This window comes from Cydia fagiglandana, chromosome 8 (assembly GCF_963556715.1).
Source record: "Cydia fagiglandana chromosome 8, ilCydFagi1.1, whole genome shotgun sequence".
Classification (NCBI taxonomy): Eukaryota; Metazoa; Arthropoda; class Insecta; order Lepidoptera; family Tortricidae; genus Cydia; species Cydia fagiglandana.
This window is the reverse complement of record NC_085939.1, coordinates 1,789,376-1,815,345: the sequence shown is the minus strand read 5'-3', so window position 1 is coordinate 1,815,345 and position 25,970 is coordinate 1,789,376. Positions and strand designations below refer to the sequence as shown.

The window sequence follows — 25,970 nt, the reverse complement described above, 5'->3', positions numbered from 1 at the left end:
AGCTTTGGTCGGTCTCCCAGATATTCAATCTCCGCTCGGCAACTAATCCCAAAATTGGCATGCGCACTAGTTTTTACGAAAGCGACTGCCCTGACCTTCCAACCCAGAGAGTAAACTTATTTGGATTAGTCCGGTTTCCTCACATTGTTTTCTTTCACCGAAAAATAGGTATCGTTGTATAAATAGGTAGGTATCAAATGCTATTTCGTTCAAAAGTTCGAAAAATCATTGGTACGAGCCGGGGTTAGAACCCGCGACCTCCGAATTGCTTTCCGCTAGGCCAGCAGCGCTTCCCCCACATACTCAGTGTTATCACTGTTATCAGGTTTATTAAAAATCAAAAACGATTACTTATGAAAGCAGAAGAATATAAATGATCGTATTAGATTTATAATTGTTACATATTTGCCGTAACTTATTTTTAAAATGTGTTTTTCAATTAAAAGACACGTCAAGATTGTTTACCTTATTTCTAATGCTAAAAAAAACAAACTATAGTAATAATTGTGTTTTTCATTCATAGACAAAATCCATTATTTTTAACCACAGGAAATTTTATACACTTCTTTTTAGGGTTCCGTACCCAAAGGGTAAAACGGGACCCTATTACTAAGACTTCACTGTCCGTCCGTCCGTCCGTCCGCCTGTCACCAGGCTGTATCTCACGAACCGTAATAATAAATAAATAAATAAATAAATAAATAAATAAATAAATAAATAAATAAATAAATAAATATTATAGGACATTTTTTTTTACACAAATTGACTAAGCCCCACGGTAAGCTCAAGAAGGCTTGTGTTGTGGGTACTCAGACAACGATATATATAATATATAAATACTTAAATACATAGAAAACAACCATGACTCAGGAACAAATATCTATATCATCATACAAATAAATGCCCTTACCAGGATTCGAACCCGGGACCATCGGCTTCATAGGCAGGGTCACTACCCACTAGGCCAGAGTGGTCGTCGTAATAGCTAGACAGTTGAAATTTTCACAGATGATGTATTTCTGTTGCCGCTATAACAACAAATACTAAAAACAGAATAAAATATAGATTTGAATGGGGCTCCCATTCAACAAACGTGATTTTTGACCAAAGTTAAGCAACGTCGGGAGTGGTCAGTACTTGGATGGGTGACCGTTTTTTTTTGCTTTTTTTTGTTTTTTTTTTCATTATGGCACGGAACCCTTCGTGCGCTCGTCCGACTCGCACTTGCCCGGTTTTTGTTGCAGTGAGGATGTCCTGATCGTAAAAATCAGAGAGATTAGGTAGAGTCTAATTTCTAATTATCTTTGTGAAAATAAAAGAATACGTGTAGCCCATACTTAATAATCGATTTATGATAATAAGAAAAAATAAATAAAAATAAAAAAACAATACGAAATTTAGGTGTAACAAAAATACAAAAAGTTATGTTCCAGCATACAATGACTGGGGATCGAACCGGGAATCTTCCGTTTGCAAGCAAAAAAGCGACTGTTTGCATAACACGCCATGATAGTTCTTAGCTAAGCTGACGAACTTCTCGCTTAGGTCAATTAACTACCTGTCAAATATCAGTGTCAACAAAATTGCACTAAACATGACGGCACTCCAAATTCGAGCCGTGGTCAGCCCGGCAACGTCGGAAATGGTATGGCAACGTCGCAAATGTATCTGTACACGACATTTGTGACACACACATACGTAAAATTGATGAAAAGTAAACTATGATTTTTGCATGATTTCTGTATGAAACATTGTTTTCCTGTTAATTTCGCGCAAACGAATATTCGAAAGAAGATAAATGCGGAAATATTTGTGTACTAATAGTGTGTAGTTACTTAATGAGCTTTGATTGAATTTTGTATGAAAAGCGAACCACCTTAATTTGGAATTTTATTATATTCTACATAATATATTTGATACAGCAGAAGTAACTTAGCGAGAGATCGATGTATCGGAGATTCGGAGCGGCCGAGGTACTCAAAACTATCTGGGCTACAACCGCGAAAATCGAAGTTCTTAAATAATAGCAACTATCTCTGTCACTCTAATTACGCCTTCATTGGAGTAAAAGAGAAATATGACCGTGTGAATTTCGGTGTTCGCGGTAGGCCCTCTGAACACGTATAAGCCTTAAGACAATACAATAGAGGCATGTTCAGAAATTTATGAGCACCTTAGCCTCTCCTATAGATATATCTGATGGCGACTGTACACAAAGTCATAAATATGACTGTTCATCTAATTTTAATTTTTTTTTAAAACTTAATCTTTATAGAAAAAACGTGCGATATCTGTCAGACCTATTATATGTATGGAAAATATGCCTAATATTTTCTTCAGACAGCAATGGGGTTGGCCGGTGGAAGTTTTAAGCAGATGGCGCCATCATAGCTTGCCCTGTCAATCCCTATAGTTGTGTCAAAATTTAATTGTTTTTTTAATATCCTGGATGCCAGGCTTTAAGCCAAATCTCATAGAGAACGGGGCTAGCTATGATGGCGCCATCTATGCAAACCTTTGACAGTTGCCAACCCCATTAATCTGCGCCAGCAAGGTTATTAGTAATTACATATAGTTAGTGACAATGTATGGTACTTAGTATGTACTTACAAAGGGATCGTACAACGTGTAATGGTTGCGGCCGAGGTGCGTAGTGACGTTGATTTGCAGCGACTCGATCATCTGGCAGCGCCCTGAGAGGACGAAGTAGATGAAATTGGCCACACCCTCGCCGTCGCCCAGCAGTGTCTCATTCGGCGCGTACGACTTCATTCTGGCTGTTATACAACCTTCGCGTCTGGTCATCTGTAGCGTTAAAAAGTTTTGCTCAATCTCATCTTGGTGACGCGTCTACATCTAGCCAAAGACATATGTAACTCCGTATAACGACGCTTAAGAATCAATTCTGTCTAACTAACATTTTTGACGTTTACTTATTACCTTTTAAAGCGGTTAGGTGCAGAAAAAAATAACGAATAGCATGCCATAATTGTCTAAATTTTATATTATTTGTTACTTAGACAGTATTGATTCTTAAGCGTCGATAACATGAATAAAGTCTAAGGAAAAAACGTGCCTCGGAAATCAAGAAAAAGTCATTCTCGGAGAGATGGCGCACACACCTTTGGCCTATCCTCGGCTAGATGGCGTTGACGACACCGTTTCATATTTAACAGTTTTAATACATAAGTATCAGTGAAAGACCATGGGTCGAAGTGATACAAATATAATAAAATAATTTATCCATATATATAAATTTTTTGATAGTTGTATACATTTTCATTTTGAGTTTTAATCGTGTGTCGATAGATAAATTTACTATGATTACAAAATTGACTATAACAGGACCCCTCTATACTATCTATCCTCTTTGATCTAGCGAAAGCGCCTGAGTGTGCAGCGCACACAATGTTTCCTTCAGGTAGCGTGTCTCAGGTAAGTCATGTGTTGCGAAGGGATGAAAGTCGTGTGACGCAATGAATGTGAAGTGATGTAAGACGGAGGAAAAACCAACGAATAGCTTTCGAAGCCTATGCTTAGCAGTGGGCTATAAAGGGCGGATATGATGATGATGATAATGATGACAACGGCCACGGAGCAAAGCCGCGGGCGGACGGACAAACAGACGGACATGGCGAAACTATAAGGATTCTGACTCCGGAACCCTTAAAAACAGCTGAATGATGAGATGACTATAACGTTCTTGAGGTATGGTAGAAAAAGCCATGCTGCGCCTAACCCAAGTGAGAGCAAACGAATAATTATGATGATGACTAATTATAATGTGCACACTTCAACATCGCTTATTTAAGAAGCAAAAGCCTAGAGTGACGTCACGCATGTTTTCTGTTTTCTCCCGTTGGAGTAGGGTAAGACCACCAATGAATGAACACTTAAGCAATTATCCAAGTTTGAAAAATCATTGCTCAGCATTCATTAATAATTGGAATAATTAACTGCAATTTAATCAATCCTCATTTAATAAATAAGAAAGTGATTTCTGCGATTTTTAATTACTTTCATAGTTTTTGAGTTATACCAGAATTTACCAAAAACTACCCAAAAACCTAATGAATGAACATTAAAACTAGTGAATGAACACCGGAAAACCCAGTGAATGAACATTATTGAAATCTTTTTAATTAGCATAATAAAATCATTTTTATCACAAACACCGTTTCCGGCTCTTTTTTAATAGGTATAGCGATAGTGTTCATCCCTCCATATTGACTTGCAATCAATTAGAATGTAATAAAATGATGGTTATTCATCAATAACACAGAAACCCGTTACATATTAAAAGGAAAAAATAAAATCAACCATTAAAACAAGAACCAAAGCGCATATTTTGATGAAAAGGGGTCATGCTCATCAAATAATGCTTAAAATAATAAACTTGTCACTGCATTGTTCGCGGTTACACTGTTCATACATAGAATTAGTAGAAATCTAATAAATGAACAAGCCAAATTTTGTATTGTTCATACATAGGCATGACAAATCTAGTAAATGGACTATAGAAATTTAGTTTGTTCCAATACTGGCTAAATGAATTAGAATCGTTTTCTATGCAGAATCACAAAAAACAAGCTCAATACGATTGCGTTTACATATACATTTGGGGAAAAAATGAAATCTACGCGTCACCAGTAAATGAACACACTGTTCATTTACTGGTTTCAGAACATTTGATGAGCCAGTAATGGAACTGTAAAAAATAAAGACTTAATTGCATAATACGCCGACAAAGTGTACATAAATAGAAGGTTTAACTCTTAATCTAACCAAATAACTAAACTTTGTACTGGTAAAGATTAAATAAGCTCTTCATATGTTGCTCCAAACGTACACTGTTCTTATCTGGGATCTAATTTTTCCATACAAAACTTCAAATCTAGAAACACGTAAACTTCAAACGCCAGTCACATCTCAACTGGTCGAGGATAAATTTATTACGGGTTGTTATTATATAGGAAATAGAGTTGTTAATAAGAAAAAAAATAAATCAAGTGGTAGAAATTGCTATATTTCTTATTTTAGACAAAAAACGTGATTTTGTTCATTCACTGGGGGGTGTTCATTCACTGGAGGGTTTACCCTAACTCTCTGACCTCAATGTCTAATTTCAAGGAAAACGCTTCACAAACAGATACAAAACATATTGGTATGATATTTGATTGGTTTGTTTCTCGAACTTTCGAACTCATATTTCCTATTTTGTCTTTAGCTATCTATTTTCAATTAAAATACCTAACGAGTAGGTGCTGGTGATGATGATGATGATCCTTCCGGCCGATTTCGACCAAGGCGACCACTTCTACTCCTAGTTAGCTGGGCGCTCGTGCGCCCGAATATGGCTGACGTAGCCGATCTTTAAGGAACACCCGCGCACATTGAGGGCACGTGAGAACACCAGGCCCATGATGGTAGTGAATGGAAGCAGGTACTAAGTAAGTCGTATAAAAACCGAATAAAAACTTAAATACATGTAGGTACATGTAAATAAGATGGCCGATGGGGTCGAAATGCGGTCGTGCTCGAGTGGGGACCATGGACTAGCAAGCGCAGCGTAGGACGTCCACCCACAAGATGGACGGACGACCTTGTTAAGGCCGCCGGAAGACGCTGGATGCGGGTCGCTTCCAACCGGTACGAATGGAGGTCCAAGGGGGAGGCCTATGTTCAGCAGTGGACGTCTTATGGCTGAGATGATGATGATGTAAATAATAGTGATTTCACCTCGTCGAGCCCGTCGAAGTAGGTGAACGCGGACATGGCGCGGCGCACCTCCTCCCACTGCCTCTGCACCAGCGCCTGCAGCACGTACTTGAAGTCTTCCCTCATCAATGCCAGCAACTCGCAGTGGCCTGTAGCGATATAACTAAGTAAGTACTTGAGGTTTTTTTTTTGACAAAGCACAATTGCGAAATTAAAGACGCTGTCTCAGTCAACCTCTTATGTAAAAACTTGGAGTCCTTTACAGAGAACCCTGAAGTTATGTACCTACAACAGTTTTCTAAAACGTATTGTCTCCACATAAAATTCATGGGTTAGGTAAGCATCATTCAATAACGCCTATTTTCCATAGTTTTCATTTAAACATAACCTACAACAATTTTGACGTCTTTAATATGCTCGAGTCGAATCCTTTAAAGTTGCGCTTAAAAGACTCGGAAGCTTTTTAAGCGCAGAGTTGCGTAGATCTTCAAATGTAGACTCACAATCACAATCAGAAAACTCGAGTTCCTAATACCTACACCAGCCGGAACAAAAGCGACGTCAGGGTCTATACAATTTCCCACAGAATCTAATGCGGGCTGTACGCACTCGTCGAGAGATCCCGAGACAAGCCGCGAGAACGAGTGTGTACATGCTGCTCCTTCTCGTCTCGCGCTTCTCCGATTGGATCGGAGCGGTGCCGAGACTCTCGGCGAGAGGCTCTCGACGAGTCCGTACAGCAGACATAATACGCCGCGATTCGGAAAATGAATTAGAGATTCACTAGATATGAAATAGTAAAGATATGTGACGTTCCACGGCAAAAGGTACCATTGCCCTGGCTGAATATTGGAGCGGCGTTAATAATAGCGTAAGCGCCAGCTGCCATAAGGTACCTTTTGCCGTGGAACGTACGTCACATATCGTTACTATTTCATATCTAGTGAATCTCTATATCGTTTCCCAAATCGCACCGATAGTAGCCATAACACACTTCCGCACCGCACCAAGGTCACGGTGCACTGCACGCATATTAAAGAAAGTGAGAAATAGATATCTCTTTAGCGCACCAAGATCGCGGTACGGTGCGGTAGTGTGTTACGGCTTTAACTGTTAGTAGTGACAGTAGCAGTTCTCGGCGTGTTGTGCAGCAGCGAGACATCCCCGAACATGTCTCCGGCGGTGGCGATGTCCATGTCCACGGACACGTACTGCTGCAGCAGGTCATCGTACACCAGCTGGCTGACGGTCACGTCTCCGGTCACTATGAAGTACATGGCGTGAGCCTCGTGGTGTTGACGCACTATCACGCGGTTCGGCCCGTAGTATTTGAAGTATGTCGCCGCTGCTAACTTTCTTCTAACGTTCTATAATGAAACAAAGTTAAGAATCGAAATAAATAGAAATCAACAAAACACCTGCATGTTATTTAGAAGCCTATGGGTCCTCTAACAATCTAGTAAATAACACTGATAGAGTCTGTGCGGAAAGAGAAGAGTTGTGAAGTGTATAGGCCACTTTACATTCCACGACTCTTCTCTTTCTGCACAAACTTTATCTCAATGTCCTTACCTAAATAGATGCTAGAATATCAAAGAACCTAAACAAACGATCAAAATATCGTCGGCCTAAATCGCAAACCTCGTAACTCCTCCGGGGGAGTTACGGGCTTTGCGACTATAAGTATTGTTGTCCAAGGTAGCAAATACCAATTTCCTTGAAATGGAGTTACGAGGTTTGCGATTTAAGCCGACGATGTCACTTTTAACATGGTGATATTTTGATCGTTTGTTTAGGCTATCCCTGGTCTAAGACCTTTCCAAGCCAAGGTTTTCAAACAAACTTTAGAGAGTCGTTACACAAAAACACCTATACCTTAGACTCCTTAGAGCATGGAATTTTTAATTAGAGATGGGCAACAAACTTCGAGCAACACCGGCTTCCGACACGTCGGAAGGGCCCCTCCCTTCCAAGCGATATCTCACCGTACAAATCTTTCTGCCATTTTTCGCGGGGGGAAGGTGCACACAGTCGCACTTCTCACACACTTACATACAAAATCCAATCAGAGCCCTACCGCGAACCACGTTCGACGTGTTGCCTCTCTATGGCACTTGTAAATTCATACGTAGGTGTGACAGGGAGGCAACACGTCAAACGTGGTTCGCGGTAGGCCCTCTGTAATGACGACACAAATACATAGAAAATGACACACGTCAAAGACAAATCTTGCAAACCTCGTTCTCTTTTTGTGTACGGACGAGTGACTAGTGTCACAACACGCACACTAACACATTTTCGTTGAAGTATGTCATTGTATTCTGAGAGATGAGAAGTCGGATTTGTCGCTCGACCGATCCGCAATTTGTACTGAGCGAGCAAAATCGATAAATCCAACAAATACTTGAGACTAAAATATAATAATTGTATTTAAATGTAATTAAACGTATGATATGTAAAAAAAAAATTACATGTGGAATGTAACACTTTCTTTTTGTAAATTTGATGTCCTGACCTCTTTTTATAGCAAAAAACCGAGCAAACAGGCATTTTTGTGCAGCAGTGTTCACGCGCGCGTCTGGACTCGGTCTAGTGAAAAATCCAAGTGCAACTAGTTTTATTACCCGCGGTAGATTAGATTGACGCGCTAATCTTGTACCTCGGCAGAGGGGAAATAGTGCGAATGCCGCCTCCCTTCAGTGTTGCTCGAAGGCAACAAAAGTATTACTGCTATGTGAAATTTATCTCAAATACCTCCACTGACTTATTATAGCTCGTTTTTGTTGAAATGTTAACTGCTGAAAATCTGGAACGAATCATGTACCTTGGGATATCGTTTGAAGCACTTCAAATCTCCTAATTTCCGGTAGAGATATTGCTGCTCCTGGTGCGTACGTTCTGCCGCAGGCTTATTCAGCAAGGCTTTGTCCTGAAATTATGTGAATCTTAATGCCATTGAAACCGTCTTAAAGTAGGTAAGTACCTACCTAGAAGCATAATGCTAGTTAACAGGTCGTTTCATTCATCTTCATCTGAATACATGCATAATGGATATTTAAAGAAGCACGTAAGGGCAGCTGCAGAAACAAATGATGTGCCGCTAGAAGCTCCTATATAACTCTAGCCATATGGCATTTAGGCAACACTGCGCGTGACGTTGATCCGGAGTAGGATTTGCACGACGGATCCGAAATGTATGGAAGATCCGCGGATCCGGATCCAGATCCGGATAATTTCATACATTTCGGATCCGGATTGCAAACCCTAATCCGGAGCTGTCAAACCCAACGTCATAAAAGGGCAAGCATAAGGCTTGAGCGGCCACTTAAATAATGTAAGGTATAGTCGCACCAATAAAAGTCTGCAGCGGATTTAATAGCCCACGCGCAGTGTAAGTGTTATGTATACATCATAATTTCATAGAAATTTAACGTCTAAAATGACACTTGCACTGCGTGGGCTACCAAAATCGCTGCAGACTTTTTACGGTCTAACTCTATTAATATTGCTTGGGTAAAGCTTTAAAAGGGTATTTATTTCTCTTTATGGGACGACTTATACTAAAAGGATTGATAAAAGCGCCATCTAACCTGTATATCTAACAACCGCTTCTTCAATTGCTTTGTTCTGATGACTTGCGTCACCCGCCGCTTTACGTCGTCCACACCCTTGTACTCGTCAACGCCCTCTATGAGCCAGTACCGGTTCGCAAGAACCAGTCGGCCGAGCGCGCGAAATTGACATTTAGCGCGAAACTTTTTGCGCATTTGTTCCTCGGGATCTATCTGGAAAATTCTTTGTTACTTAGTCCTAGCTGTAGGTAAACGGTGCTCAGAATCATTTGAAATTGTATCTGATGATGCCTGTAAAGCCCCCTCCAGACTATGCGCGTGAATCGCGGGCGAAGCCGCGAACGCAAGTGTGGCGTCGATTTCGCAGATTGTTCACGCCTTCGCGCCTTGTTCTCCGTTTTTTGTCGGTATTTCGGCCCGCGTCAAAGGAGACGGGAAGCGCGAACTTGCAAGACTCCACATTACACAATATTTTGGCTCCTCTGTGGCAAGATAAATATGAATTATATTATGATTATATTATATTAAGCAGCTATATTTTACGGTTTTACAATAAAACAAAATGGAAAAACAGCTAAATCACGTATGATGCCATAGATAACTAACAGTTAAACTCGATCAGCTGATGCTTTTCCGCCATATTGCCGCAAACCAAACTGCGAAATCGCCGTGAAGTGTGTGAGTGTGGAGTCTTACGTCACCTTCGCGATATGTTCGCTCCGCGACGTCGCGCCGCGATTCACGCACATAGTCTGGAGGGGGCTTAAGTCGAGCCAATAATTATAATTATGTAGTAATAACAATTTTTACGAACGGTGATATATATTGTGTTGCCTCCACGACAACATAATGTAGGTACAATCGGGGATATTCCGGGTGGCGGCGGGTGAAGAACGCGACACTTGGTTCGGAGGGCCTACCGCGAACCACGTTCGAAGTGTTGCCTCCCTGTCACACTGACTGTACAAATTTACAAGTGCGACACAGAGGCATCACGTCGAACGAAGTTCGCGGTAAACCCTCTGGTCCGTAGATCTACCGCCCCTCGTATCTTTTTCTTTACTAGATTCGGTGCAAGATTCTGTTTATCTTGAGCCCTTTGTGTGAGTGATTAAAAAATAAAATAATCACGTCCACAAGAATCCATGTTGACTACGGAAACTAAAAATAAATTTATGTCTAAAATCACGTACCTCCTTTTTCGGTGGCATTTTGTCGAGTGTTATTAATATTATTTATAAAGAGATACCAAAACAATGTTTAGAAAAAATAACAAAAAGAGCTACAGAATCAGTCTATGTAAAATAGTAAAACGACTCAAAGAGCATATAAGGGTCAAACAGATCACTGTGTTACGTTCTTTCCTGTGGACATACACAAAGTTAAGGGCTATAAAGGTTAATTTTCTTATTTAACCCTAACCCACGTAAAAAGGTCCTCCTTTTATTTACAGAACTATGATAAAATCATTACTTACATGCCCACAAGCTGTTAACTATTGCCCACAGGAGAGAAAAATGTACAGTTCGCGCGAACACGCTAGTTTTCTCTCCTGTGGGCAATAGTTAACAGCTTGTGGGCATGTAAGTAATGATTTTATCATAGTTCTGTAAATAAAAGGAGGACCTTTTTACGTGGATAAGGTCTAAATAAGAAAATGTATCTTTATAGCCCTTAACTTTGTGTATGTCCACAGAAAAGAACGTAACACAGTGATCTGTTTGACCCATAATCATTACGAAACGACTGACAACCATTTATCAAAGAGAATATCTCGGATGTCAACTGTCGTATTTTCCTCTAGGTTTAGCCAAAGAGTATTATATTCTTTAGTCTGGAGTAGGTAGAGTATTTGGCTAGCAACTAAGAACTTTTTTATGGATTACTGTGAAAACGCCTTGTAAGATTTGGATAATTGTTTTTTTAATTATTAGCTGCTCTTCTGTCCGTAACTCCGTATGCGTGGGATGTTGATTATGATTGATAAAAAATATCCTACGTCGTTTCCCGAACCTCGAACTCCATCTCCATCAATCCTCAATCTCCATGCCAATAGGTGCATTCTATGACTCTTCTCTTTAAAGTTACTTTCGCATCTTTGTGTAAAAGCAAGTAAAATATAGGGTAGGATAGTATAGGGTAGGATGCAGTTATGAATGGACCTTAAGCTCGCTGATCTGGTGATCTAAGGGACGCAGAGCCAACCACTCTTGCCAAATGCACACAAAAAGTATGCTTGATTCTGGCTTGAAACACTTAGTAGTTGCAAAGAGAATTTCATCATCATCATCTCAGCCATAACACGTCCACTGCTGAACATAGGCCTCCCCCTTGGACCTCCATTCGTACCGGTTGGAAGAGACCCGCATCCAGCGTCTTCCGGCGGCCTTAACAAGGTCGTCTGTCCATCTTGTGGGTGGACGTCCTACGCTGCGCCTGCTAGTCCGTGGTCTCCACTCGAATCGAATCGAATTGAATTAAAGAGAATTTAGACGTCTAAATTCTCTTTGGTAGTTGCCACAACGACGGTCACAGGTGGTGAGACAAGCCCAGGGGAAAGTGACGAGAGGACCAGGAACCAGTATGCATTCGAAAGTATTTAATTGACAGGGAATTGCTAGGGACAGAGGCCAGTGGAATCACAAGAGTCCCAGCAGTAAAATACACTAACAAACCAAAAAAACCTTCACAAGCACGTAACGTGTCGATGACGTTTTTACTTTTTAATGGTACCTATCTCTAAACTTGCGTATGTAGCAGCGTAAAAGGGAGAACTACACTGTTAAATTGTCTAGGACTAAATGCGAATATAATTTAATACTATTTATTTGAAAATTAAATAAAATAAAATTAGGTTCATTAACAAACAGAAATTACACAATTACACTTAAAAAAAAGCTTAATAATCCAACATCTCCTCGAGGCGTATCGAGTAAGGTACGTCGTGCACGGTGGTGAAGTTGACAGCTTTGGAGCGCGCCACCACGTCCGACACCACTTGGTCGCGGTACTCCTGCCAGCGGCGCGCCGCCACGAACTCTTTGAATAGCTTACGCTTATTGGGAATCTGCGGAACAAATTGTAATACACATTTGTTTACCAACCGCTTTACGTTCCTAGACTCGGTCTTGTTTGAAAGGCTCAGGGCTATAACCGCGAAAATCGAAGTTCGCAAATTGCGGGCATTTTTCTCTGTCACTCTAATTACGCCTTCATTGGAGTAAAAGAGAAAAATCCTTAAAATCCCCGCAATTTGCGAATTTAGGTTTTCGCGGTAGCCCCTCAGAATTATTCTGATTGCTACATTTTCATTGTTCGTTATTCAGACAAAATACAGCCACAGAATAAATAATAGTACTACCGTACAGAAAGGACACATCCTACAAAACCGAAGTTGAACAGCAATTCAGGGACGAATCATGCTATCCCTTTCTAATGTATGGCACTATCCCTTTCGGCTATTTAGGGTTGTCAAAATTCTAGTCTTTATCTTATCTCATATCTGTGGTCGCAAAAGGACGTCAAGTGATGCCAACCCTAATAATTGCTCGGAGTAATGCTGAGCCGAAATTGAGCTGAGTTTCCCCGAAAAGAGGGGTGTCTCCCCATTGATACAGCTCAGCGACCCAAAGATGACCCTTGTGAAACTGCTTCTTAGGACAGACAGGCAGGGCAGGACTATATTGACTAAAAGTCACCTTCTTCTCGAGATAGTGCTGTATCCGTGTCCAGATGTTAGCAGGGTTCCGCTGCAGCAGCCAGACCTTCGGCAGCAGCATGCAGTCGACGGGCGTGAGCGCGACGATGCGCCGGTCGCGCATGTTCTCGCCGAAACCGAACGTGGACCCAGGGTTGAACAAGCATACCTGCAGAATGAGTTTAGGTACGGATAAACATACAGTGTGGAAAGATAAGTCGGGCTCTGGAGGGAAACTACCTTAAATCCTTAAGCTGGCTCATTTTACTTAAAGGATACATTCCTTTATTTTTAAAAAGAAACAAAACTGCATTCAAAGATTTTCTAAAACTCGCTTGCCTCGCCCGGGGTCACTTCACTATGTTCCTTGTAGGGTTGGGATGTTAATGAGCGGAGCTTGGCTAACCTGCATGAAATATGTTCTTAAATCAGCTGATCGCGGCTGTTCGGTCTTATTCTTGGAATCCTCTTGTGAATCGGCGGGCACTGCCATACTTACTCTGAAATATCGTGAGGAATTCTATAGTCAATTCAGGTGTTTGAAAATAGAGACTGCGTTGAGGGGTCCAAAGCACCTACGCTCAAGTAGTGGGGTCTAAAAACGATACACATATAACGTACGCATGTTACGTAGAAACTTACAATCAACAACGAAAGTCGGTCCTACTTTTGCCGTGTTTCGTCGGCTCACATTGACAATAATAGAATAGAATAGAATAGAATAGAATAGATTTATTCGTAAGCACAAACAATCGGAACAGTACATAGTATAAAAGAAAACACAAAATAAGATTAAAGTGCCACGAAATGGCCCCATCTCAGCATGTTGCTGGTGGCTTCCAGCGCTGATCTTCCGATGAGACCATCAAGTGAGAAGAATCACGGAAGGTAACAAACAAGAAGAAAAAAGACAGAAATAACATACAGTCAACAGTTAATTAAATAAGAAAAAAAAAGTTACACAGCAAGAAGATACAACATAATGACTATTTACAATTAAGATTAATTAATACATAAAACAAGCATCGTGCTCTAAATCGCTGTATCGATCCGGTCCGACCATATCTTGGCTGAGCATTACAGCTGTATATACTACTAGCGCCAACGGTGGCTACACTAACTAAAAAGCAATGTCAGACCAAACCAATATCGAGCGTTCATTAAATCTACGTTAAAAAATCTTGTAAGATTAGCTTATTAGCAAAACAGCATTGTAGGATGACGAATTTACGAAAATGTACGAAATACTAACATAACAGCACTCTACTAAGTATGGCGTATAAGGAATGATGAACCCTTGTCAGGCCAAAGGAACAAAACACTTGAGGTAAGCATAAGTAAAATAACAAACTACAGGCAGCTGGTATCAAGTCTGTAGGTTTCTTGGCTAAGTTGGTGATTAAGTAAATACAGTTTAATCTTTGACTTAAAGCTATGAATACTTTGCAGGTTTCTCAAAGGCGGAGGTATATTGTTCCAGACTTTCGACGCGGCATAGCGAAAACTTCCCCGAAACGCTGCTGTGGCATGGCGTGGCATTAACAATTGAATTCCACAGTTACGGCGTTCGCGGAGCTTAATACAAGAAAGCTTATTGAAGAGATAAGGCGGAGTACCATATTTAAGCACACCAAAGAGCAGACAAGCCAAATGAAGTTTACGACGGTGTTGCATCTTGAGGATCTTATGGCTGTTCAGAAATGGTGTCACGTGAGCTCTCAACGGAATATTGAAACAGAAGCGAGCACAGGCATTTTGAACACGTTGAATGAGTCTCTTTGTCTTTGCAAGAAGTCTAGGCCCAAACACTACATCCACATAGTTTAATTTTGATAGGACAAGTGATTCAACTAGTTGACAGCGTAGGTTTTCGCTTAAATATGGCCGAATTTTATATAAAACTTTAAGCTTGTAAAAACAACTCCTAATGGCCTCGGAGACATGCTTCTCATAACGTAGTCCACAATCCATTATGAGACCTAAATTACGCGCTTCATACACCCTCTCAACCGGTGTATTCATTAGCATAACATCGGTTGATATACTGACACCAGCCAGTTGTTGCCTGCTGCCAAATACTAGGTATTTAGTTTTATTTGGATTAAGCAACAGGCAGTTTTCTGTGGCCCATGATGCTATTGAGGTGAGATCTTGGTTTAATTTTTCTATAGCACTGTCAATGTCAGCTGGCTTACATGATATATACACTTGTATGTCGTCTGCATATATATGGTATTTGCAATGCGCGATGTGGGACCCTATATCTGCGGAGTATAATATGAACAGGAGTGGGCCGATCACCGATCCCTGTGGAACTCCTCTTGTTATATCAGCTTTTTCGGATAAAAATGAAGATCCGTCACTGCAACATACTTTCACAATTTGTGATCGATTATGTAAATAGCTTTCAAACCACTTTACAGTTTTGTGATCGAATCCGTAAAAACTCAATTTGGAAAGAAGCAGATTTATATTGAGACAATCAAATGCTCTTGAGAAATCGAGGAGGACTAAAATAGTGCACATTCCTTTGTCTTGAGCATCCAAAATGTTATCAGAGACATCGAGTAATGCGGTCACAGTGCTACGTCCCTTCCGAAAACCTGATTGGACATCTGGTAGGATATTATTGTTTTCTAAGTAGGCGGTTAGCTGTAAGCATACTACTTTTTCCATTATTTTGGACAGACAAGGTAGTATACTTATAGGCCTAAGGTCTGTAAGCACAGATGGGTTCGATACTTTAGGCAAGGGAGTCACAACTGCTAACTTCCAGATATCTGGAAAAGTGGATGTAAGAATGGAGGTATTTATTAGGCTCGTAATGAAATCAATTGTGTGTGGAAAAGTCATAGTAAGCATGTTTAGATTTATCCCGTCAATACCCTCAGCATTCGATTTTAAACATTTAATTACTTTAATTATTTGATAAGAACTAACAGTATCTAGATGGAAAACAGAGTCATTGAACTTATGAAATTCAAAATAGGTCAGCTGTGATATAGTGACACTTGAAGTTCCAGGTAGATCTAGGAAGTGTTTGTTCAAGGTATCAGGATTATTAAATATATTAGGTAATTCATTATTCTTTTTAGGCAACACTGTATTTTTTAAATTTTTCCATAAAGTTTTGGGTTCATTAATTTTATTATTAATACTATGTTTGAAATATGCTACCTTTTCAAAATACAGAGCTTTATTTACAATAGACTTAAGGTCTTTGTAGTATATCTTTTTGACTTCGCTCTGGCTTTTGTGAAAATCTGCCGCAGCACTGTCACGCAACCTCATCATCAATTTGACGGTGTCCGTAATCCAGGGGTATGATTGGGCTTTAATCAAGGATGTCTTAAGAGGAGCATGCAAATCAAATAGATTAAGAACTTGTTGATTAAAGGCTGTTACCATGTCATTGACATTTCCAAGGTTTGTTATCAAGTCCCACCTCACGCTTTGCAAGTCCACATCTAGATCTTTTTCGCAGATGTTTTTAAGAGGCCTATAGGTAACGCGGTAAGGCTTGTGTTTCTCACGCTTAACATTGAAATTACAGACAACAAGGCAATGACCATACAGGGAGCCCACATGATCAATTGCTGTAGTATTGGCCTGCATGTCCGTACAGACAACATCGATCAGGGTCTGGCTGGTGTCAGTGAAATGTGTTGGCTGCGACACTAATTGTGTTAAACCAAAGCAAGTTATAAAATTATTAAATTGAGTAGTTTTTGTGTCGGTGCCATTCAATAAATTTATATTAAAATCACCTAGTAAAACTAAGTTGTCGTAGCTACGCATTGAACTAATTGAATCACTTACAGCATCTAAAAACAGTTGGAGATCCATCCAAGGTGGACGGTATGCCGTACCAATTGCTAGCTTCCTTCCGTTGAGAGCAAAAGTGATCCACATCTGCTCCACCAGTTTATGCAGCGGGTCAACTGGATGAGGCCAGGTCCGAGCCCTGAGATGTCGCTTAATATAAAATCCTACGCCCCCACCACGGGACCGGTCGCCCTGCGGCCTAGGAATATGCCGGAAGCTGTATCCAGGAAGTGTCGGTGCCCGCCCTTCTTCGCCCGCCCTTAACCATGATTCGTTAATCGCCAGCACATCAACATCTTGTCGAGTAGCAGCCGCTATGAAATTGTCATGATTTGTGCCAAGAGAACCCGCATTGTACAAACCAATTCTAAGTGTTTTATTTACTATAGCAACAGATGTATGTACCAGACCACCCGACAGTTGACACCACGCTGACAGACCTAATAATAACAGTACCAGACTGACATTGATAACATATGCTGCAAATTATAAACGACTTATGTATCATATTCATATACCGACAATAATTATCTGAGATGACTAAACATGCATTGGAGTGCCACAGTGGAGATACGAAACAAGAAAACATTAAACTAATAAAAGCTAAACTACACACGGCCGCCCGGACCTCAAACGGAGCTGGCTCCAAAAACACGCGCTAAGTCAGCTTCTGAGCGAATAGGAAAAGCCGACTTTCCTTCTCCTTCTCGGGCATAGATTCTTCCTCGCCTTGTCCACGAGAACCTCCACTGGTGTTGCCTACACAACTCACGAACTTTGTGGAACAAGAGGCGGTTCGTGCGTGTGAGGCGCTCGTTGACGAAAACGCGACGCGGGGGGCCCGGCAGGTTGTCAACAGAGAAGGTGAAATTTCGCCGAACGCGGGCGGCCTGCAGCAGTTCGTCCCGCAGCTGCCGCCGCGCCAGCCTAACAACGACGCGACGCGGCCGGCCTCCGGCCTCACTGTCATCCCCTTCCCCGGCCCGGCCCACCGCCCCGACTCGCTCGGCGAACACCACGTCGCGCTGCTCCAAGGCGACACCCAACCTGGCCGCGAGGACGGTGACCGTGTGGACAACGTTCTCGCCCCTCGTCTCCGGAACGTGGCCGATGTCGAGGTCCGAGAGCAACGCGTCCTGGTCGCGGTCATTCAGCTCCAGCTGAAGGCGCGCCACTGTCTGCTGCAGCTCCACCGTTGCTCCTGACGGCGATCTGTCTCCTGGCTCACCGTCAACGGGCTCCACGGGCCGCTCCTCCAGGCGCCTGACCTTCTCCTCCAGGACATCCAGACGGCCAGTGAGACCACCAAGGAGCTCATTGAAGCGCGCCACCTCTTGGCGCAGGCCCGCAACTTCATCACGCACAGCGCCGAAGTCCCCACGAAGCAAGCGCAGCTGCTCAGCGACATCGGGCTGCAGATCCAACGACGCATCCTCCTCGCCGGCCCCACTCGGCTTCACCGGCGTATTGTCGGAGTTGTCACGCCGAGGGGTCGTGGCTTTGCACGCCGGGCACGCCCATGTACTCGCGACACGCGCATTTTGTCCCATGCCTACACAAGCTTTATGGTAAGATTGATTGATGAGATAATGAGCTTGAGATACAATACTCGCGTATTTTTATGGCTCCTCTACACGATCAACGCCGGCCACTCCAAGGGACGCATTTATGCGTTAGAGGGAGCAAGTGATATTGCTATCTCATTCTACCGCATGGCTGCATCCCTTGGAGTGGCCGGCGCTGGCCCATCGTTTAGAGGAGCCATTACAACCCGCTCCTTGATTCGCTTAAACTATTCAATTTCTTCAGTTTCTTAATTTTAAAGTGATTAGTGAAGTAGGTACTTATTTAATACAATCTTAATAAATCGATACTGCCTGATAAGTGATAGAAGAAAAAGTAACCTGACAGACTGCCTGTGTTGACTAGGAAGCAGAAAATTCTGACTGATTTGCTCACTGCTCGGTGGCACATCCACAATTGTGACCAGTGATGGCTCTCCCTTTTTCTCATTTTCTGTTTTCAACGAGCGACTGCTTCTCAAAACCCCTTTGCTCGGTCTATACTGAGATGTGGCTGCATCCATCTCAGATTTATCTTCAAAAGTACTTCTTCTCTTATTTTTATAGGCGGCAAACCATTTTTCCTCCAAATCTTTTTCACTTTTCTCTTCAGGTATCTAAAAATATGGTCACCAATTTATAAGTTTGGTTCGCCCAACAAAGTTGTTCAAGGGCCTAAAATATTAAGCCTCCTCCACACTCGTGCGCGAATCGCGGCGCGAAACCGCGAACGCGAGTGTGGCGTCGATTTTCGCAGACAGCGAAATCGACTCCACACTCGCGTTCGCGGCTTCGCCCGCGATTCACGCGCATAGTCTGGAGGGGGCTTTAGACTTAGTCGTAAAATAAATTTAGGACATGAATCGTTGGAAGTGTTGGAACCCTTATACTGGAATCAGTTATGTAACGCTGCCATACATGACCCAAAAATTTTTTATTAAGCTATGAGCTTCATCACATCTGATATTTGAGTAATTCTAAGCATTTGTAGCCTGGGGTGGGGGGGAGGGTGGGATACAAAGACGGCCGCCACCCGTCATCTTTAAAAAAAATCTATTCTGATCCTGGTGGGTACTAGGGCAAGTTTGGTATCATTTTCGTATAAACCAAAGACGTAGAATTCATTGCTGATATTTTATTTTTTCAGTTTCATAGTAATTTTACAAGAAAAATGTAAAAAGGTGAAAAATTTGGTTGGAGATTTTTGCTACGCGGAGCCGAAACTACAAAAGATAGAAAGTTGAAATTTGCACACTAGATTACATTTATAAAGTGTACAAGAGATAAGAAGCGATTTTGAGAAATTCAACCCCTAAGGGGGTTAAAAAGGGGATGAAAGTTTGTATGGGGTTCAAGTTTTATTTTAAGCTAGGAATTTGAAACTTCGTAAAACGATATATTATTAAAATACAAGAAAACTAATTTCAGCGTTTTTGAAAATTCATCCCCTAAGGTGGTGAAAAAGGGGTTGAAAGTTTGTATGGATATCAAAAAATTTTTCGAACGCGGGACTTGAATCTTTGTATTTGGGGATATTATTAAAAGACAGGAAAAGTAATTTCAGCGTTTTGTAAAATTCATCCCCTAACAGGGTTAAAAAGGGGTTGAAAGTTTGAATCTATTACAAATCCGAGTAGACACACATTTCTTATTGCCTCCCAGGCTTGAAATGCTTAGAATTACTCAAGGAACATATGTGATGAAGCTCATAGCTTAATAAAAAATTTTTGGGTCAACTTTATAACTGCTTCCGCTATTAGCAGGTAGGTACTTACATAGGGATCGTACAACGTATAGTGGTTGCGGTTGAGGTGCTTACTGACGATAACCTGCAGCGACTCAATCATCTGGCAGCGTCCAGACAATACGAAATACACGAAATTCTGCGCTCCTACTCCGTCCCCCAGCACAGTATCGTTCCGCTTGTATGACTTCATTTTAGCCACTATACAGCCTTCGCGCTGGGCTACCTGATGTAGTAACAATAACAACTTTTTTAGTATAATTCATTTGATATTTATCACTAGTTTTTCGGTAAAGGAAAACATCGTACCTGCGTATACACATCTGCGGAATAAAGTCTAAGTTGTATAGTCTCCATCAGATATATCGGAGCGGCTAATGTGCTCACAGATATCTGAACACGCCTCTGTTGTCAAGTCGTTAGAGCGCTTGTTCAGATATTGTGAACACCTTGGCCGCTCCGATATATCTGATGGCGACTGAATGTGTAGGCCCCAATCCGCATCCCTCTTGCTCATGAGAGGAAGCCTGTTCCCAGCAGTTGTAGGTATATACAGCCGGCCTAGCCAAGGTGACGATCGCTATCGCTTCGACAACGAAACCCTTTGTGTCTCTTTATCACTTACATATTAGTGCGACAGTGACAGTTGCGCCGTCTCGATCGCTATGGAGCGTTAGCGATTGGGATGTTGGCTACGCGGCCAGGCTGAATTATTAATTAGTACTATGGGACCTTAATAAGAGGCTAGGTAGTTAAGTAGGTATCTCACCTCATCGAAACTATCGAAGTAAGTAAACGCTGACATGGCGCGCCGCACCTCGTCCCATTGTTTCTGCAAAGACTCCTGCAGCACATTCTTGAAGTCTTCCTTCATCAACGCCAACAACTCACAATGACCTTAGGTAAAACGAATTTCGATGAGATTCGAGTTTTCTCCGTTTTGGTCGCCCGTGAAGAGACTTTACATTGCACCAAACTTTAACGATATAGAAAATCGAAACTGTATATAACATCTATTAATTGAGTCGCTTAACTTCAAACTCGGGTAAATCCATCTGTCAGATTATGCTATTTTGGTATTAAGAAAACGTAATAGGGTAGATATTTGCTGAGAGGGTCCAATGGATTTACCCGAGTTCGAAGTTAAGCGACACAATTATTCGAGTAGGTATTCAGGTAAAACCGTGGTATTTTGTAACCCCAGTTAATCATCACATTTGGTTACTTGGTAACGGTAAACAGATATTGACCGCCAAGACACAGTCGACTTGTAGCGATGTCTTGAAAGGAAATAGGTAATGTGTTCACTGTAATTAGCTGAATTTCATTTACTTCTGCTCTTGGTTAAAAAGATAAGTATAAGAAGTACTAAGTAGCTATAAAAAGTGTCGCGTATAGTAAGGATAAATGCGAAGGCCAATCAAATGATAGAGGGTGAAGGGAAGAATTAATGGTTTTGAAGAAATCGTATTCAGTCTACATACCTACTTAAGAGCCCTTCAACGTGCACACTAGCGCCACTACTAAATTATCGTAATTACTTAAATTTCACGAAAGATATTTAAAAAAGGAGGCCGTTATGGACTGTATTGTGTATTTATGTCCACAATACAGTCCGTAGCGGCCCCCATTTTTAAATACCTGTCGTTAAATTTAAATAATCACGATTATTTAGCAGTGGCGCTAGTGTGCACGTTGAAGGGCTCTTAATAGTCCGGGAGCCGGCTGCATGAAACAAACCTCATCAAAAAATAGAATATACCTACCCTGTAGAGGTACCTGACATTTAGTAGATTCCAACGCACTTGGTCGGCCTAGGCTTAACCTGGCAGATTTTGTACAAATGGCAAAAACGTTGGACAAAAATTCATCAAAAAAAACCTCATCGAAAAATAGAATGAAACTTGTATGGTAGGATACCTGACCTTGAGGACAGTAAAAAAAAAGTGGTCGGCCTCACCTTAGCCTGGCAGTTTTTGCAGTCCGACCAGATTTATTGGGTCACGTGAGAGCTACAATTTACCTCATCGAAAAATAGAATGAAACAAACGGATTATAATAGCTAAAATAAGCCTGTCGACGTATGTCTTGGTCGGCCTCACCTTAACCTGGCAGTTTTTGCAGTCCGACCAGATTTATAAAAAAATCATCAAAAATTTTTTATCGAAAAATCGTATGAAACTTGTATGGTACGATAGCTGCCTTTGAGAACAGTAAAAAAAAAAGTGGTCGGCCAAATCCTGTGTTGGCAGGTTCCTGTGTCCGACCAATTTTGTGGTACCACGTAAGAGCTACAATTTACCTCATCGAAAAATAGAATGAAACAAACGGATTATAATAGCTAAAATAAGCCTGTTGACGTATGTCTTGGTCGGCCTCACCTTAACCTGGCAGTTTTTGCAGTCCGACCAAATTTATAAAAAAAACATCAAGATTTTTTTATCGAAAAATCGTATGAAACTTGTATGGTAAGATAGCTGCCTTTGAGGACAGTAAAAAAAAGTGGTCGGCCAAATCCTTTGTTGGCAGGTTCCTGTGTCCGACCAATTTTGTGGTACCACGTGAGAGCTACAATTTACCTCAACGAAAAATAGAATGAAACAAACGGATAATAATAGCTAAAATAAGCCTGTTGACGTAGGTCTTGGTCGGCCTCACCTTAACCTGGCAGTTTTTGCAGTCCGACCAAATTTATAAAAAAAACATCAAAATTTTTTTATCGAAAAATCGTATGAAACTTGTATGGTACGATAGCTGCCTTTGAGGACAGTAAAAAAAAAGTGGTCGGCCAAATCCTGTGTTGGCAGGTTCCTCTGTCCGACCAATTTTGTGGTACCACGTGAGAGCTACAATTTACCTCATCGAAAAATAGAATGAAACAAACGGATTATAATAGCTAAAATAAGCCTGTCGACGTATGTCTTGGTCGGCCTCACCTTAACCTGGCAGTTTTTGCAGTCCGACCAGATTTATAAAAAAATCATCAATAATTTTTTATCGAAAAATCGTATGAAACTTGTATGGTACGATAGCTGCCTTTGAGAACAGTAAAAAAAAAAGTGGTCGGCCAAATCCTGTGTTGGCAGGTTCCTGTGTCCGACCAATTTTGTGGTACCACGTAAGAGCTACAATTTACCTCATCGAAAAATAGAATGAAACAAACGGATTATAATAGCTAAAATAAGCCTGTTGACGTATGTCTTGGTCGGCCTCACCTTAACCTGGCAGTTTTTGCAGTCCGACCAAATTTATAAAAAAAACATCAAAAAATTTTTATCGAAAAATCGTATGAAACTTGTATGGTAAGATAGCTGCCTTTGAGGACAGTAAAAAAAAAGTGGTCGGCCAAATCCTTTGTTGGCAGGTTCCTGTGTCCAACCAATTTTGTGGTACCACGTGAGAGCTACAATTTACCTCAACGAAAAATAGAATGAAACAAACGGATAATAGCTAAAATAAGCCTGTTGACGTAGGTCTTGGTCGGCCTCACCTTAACCTGGCAGTTTTTGCAGTCCGACCAAACTTATAAAAAAATCATCAAAATTTTTTTATCGAAAAATCGTATGAAACTTGTATGGTACGATAGCTGCCTTTGAGGACAGTAAAAAAAAAGTGGTCGGCCAAATCCTGTGATGGCAGGTTCCTCTGTCCGACCAATTTTGTGGTACCACGTGAGAGCTACAATTTACCTCATCGAAAAATAGAATGAAACAAACGGATTATAATAGCTAAAATAAGCCTGTTGACGTATGTCTTGGTCGGCCTCACCTTAACCTGGCAGTTTTTGCAGTCCGACCAAATTTATGAAAAAAACATCAAATTTTTTTTATAGAAAAATCGTATGAAACTTGTATGGTACGATAGCTGCCTTTGAGGACAGTAAATAAAAATGGTCGGCCAAATCCTGTGTTTGCAGGTTCCTGTGTCCGACCAATTTTGTGGTACCACGTGAGAGCTACAATTTACCTCATCGAAAAATAGAATGAAACAAACGGATTATAATAGCTTAAATAAGCCTGTCGACGTATGTCTTGGTCGGCCTCACCTTAACCTGGCAGTTTTTGCAGTCCGACCAGATTTATAAAAAAATCATCAAAAATTTTTTATCGAAAAATCGTATGAAACTTGTATGGTACGATAGCTGCCTTTGAGAACAGTAAAAAAAAAAGTGGTCGGCCAAATCCTGTGTTGGCAGGTTCCTGTGTCCGACCAATTTTGTGGTACCACGTAAGAGCTACAATTTACCTCATCGAAAAATAGAATGAAACAAACGGATTATAATAGCTAAAATAAGCCTGTTGACGTATGTCTTGGTCGGCCTCACCTTAACCTGGCAGTTTTTGCAGTCCGACCAAATTTATAAAAAAAACATCAAAAAATTTTTATCGAAAAATCGTATGAAACTTGTATGGTAAGATAGCTGCCTTTGAGGACAGTAAAAAAAAGTGGTCGGCCAAATCCTTTGTTGGCAGGTTCCTGTGTCCGACCAATTTTGTGGTACCACGGTGAGAGCTACAATTTACCTCAACGAAAAATAGAATGAAACAAACGGATAATAATAGCTAAAATAAGCCTGTTGACGTAGGTCTTGGTCGGCCTCACCTTAACCTGGCAGTTTTTGCAGTCCGACCAAATTTATAAAAAAAACATCAAATTTTTTTTATCGAAAAATCGTATGAAACTTGTATGGTACGATAGCTGCCTTTGAGGACAGTAAAAAAAAAGTGGTCGGCCAAATCCTGTGTTGGCAGGTTCCTCTGTCCGACCAATTTTGTGGTACCACGTGAGAGCTACAATTTACCTCATCGAAAAATAGAATGAAACAAACGGATTATAATAGCTAAAATAAGCCTGTCGACGTATGTCTTGGTCGGCCTCACCTTAACCTGGCAGTTTTTGCAGTCCGACCAGATTTATAAAAAAATCATCAATAATTTTTTATCGAAAAATCGTATGAAACTTGTATGGTACGATAGCTGCCTTTGAGAACAGTAAAAAAAAAAGTGGTCGGCCAAATCCTGTGTTGGCAGGTTCCTGTGTCCGACCAATTTTGTGGTACCACGTAAGAGCTACAATTTACCTCATCGAAAAATAGAATGAAACAAACGGATTATAATAGCTAAAATAAGCCTGTTGACGTATGTCTTGGTCGGCCTCACCTTAACCTGGCAGTTTTTGCAGTCCGACCAGATTTATAAAAAAATCATCAAAAATTTTTTATCGAAAAATCGTATGAAACTTGTATGGTACGATAGCTGCCTTTGAGAACAGTAAAAAAAAAAGTGGTCGGCCAAATCCTGTGTTGGCAGGTTCCTGTGTCCGACCAATTTTGTGGTACCACGTAAGAGCTACAATTTACCTCATCGAGAAATAGAATGAAACAAACGGATTATAATTGCTAAAATAAGCCTGTTGACGTATGTCTTGGTCGGCCTCACCTTAACCTGGCAGTTTTTGCAGTCCGACCAAATTTATAAAAAAAACATCAAAATTTTTTTATCGAAAAATCGTATGAAACTTGTATGGTAAGATAGCTGCCTTTGAGGACAGTAAAAAAAAGTGGTCGGCCAAATCCTTTGTTGGCAGGTTCCTGTGTCCGACCAATTTTGTGGTACCACGTGAGAGCTACAATTTACCTCAACGAAAAATAGAATGAAACAAACGGATAATAATAGCTAAAATAAGCCTGTTGACGTAGGTCTTGGTCGGCCTCACCTTAACCTGGCAGTTTTTGCAGTCCGACCAAATTTATAAAAAAAACATCAAATTTTTTTTATCGAAAAATCGTATGAAACTTGTATGGTACGATAGCTGCCTTTGAGGACAGTAAAAAAAAAGTGGTCGGCCAAATC

At 41.0% G+C, this 25,970-nt stretch overlaps 2 protein-coding genes and 1 long non-coding RNA gene across 3 annotated transcripts in view; 1 reads left to right on the top strand and 2 right to left on the bottom strand.

Moving 5' to 3' along the window:
* Nucleotides 1-25,970, bottom strand: part of LOC134666441 (uncharacterized) — a 215,024-nt gene that overhangs the window by 22,406 nt on the left and 166,648 nt on the right. The window lies entirely within an intron of this gene.
* LOC134666434 (uncharacterized) overlaps nucleotides 12,132-25,970 on the bottom strand; it is a 36,673-nt gene continuing 22,834 nt past the window's right edge. The window contains exons 5-10 of the mRNA XM_063523595.1: nucleotides 20,888-21,015; nucleotides 20,150-20,344; nucleotides 18,717-18,991; nucleotides 13,394-13,487; nucleotides 12,989-13,156; nucleotides 12,132-12,357 (exon numbers count right to left, since the gene is read on the bottom strand). Coding sequence (XP_063379665.1) covers nucleotides 12,190-12,357; nucleotides 12,989-13,156; nucleotides 13,394-13,487; nucleotides 18,717-18,991; nucleotides 20,150-20,344; nucleotides 20,888-21,015 — 1,028 coding nt within the window. The 3' untranslated portion in view covers nucleotides 12,132-12,189. The remainder of the gene's footprint in view (nucleotides 12,358-12,988; nucleotides 13,157-13,393; nucleotides 13,488-18,716; nucleotides 18,992-20,149; nucleotides 20,345-20,887; nucleotides 21,016-25,970) is intronic.
* Nucleotides 13,700-17,177, top strand: LOC134666449 (uncharacterized). Its single transcript, XR_010098505.1, has 2 exons — nucleotides 13,700-14,314; nucleotides 14,437-17,177. It is a non-coding gene; the product is annotated as an uncharacterized LOC134666449 (long non-coding RNA).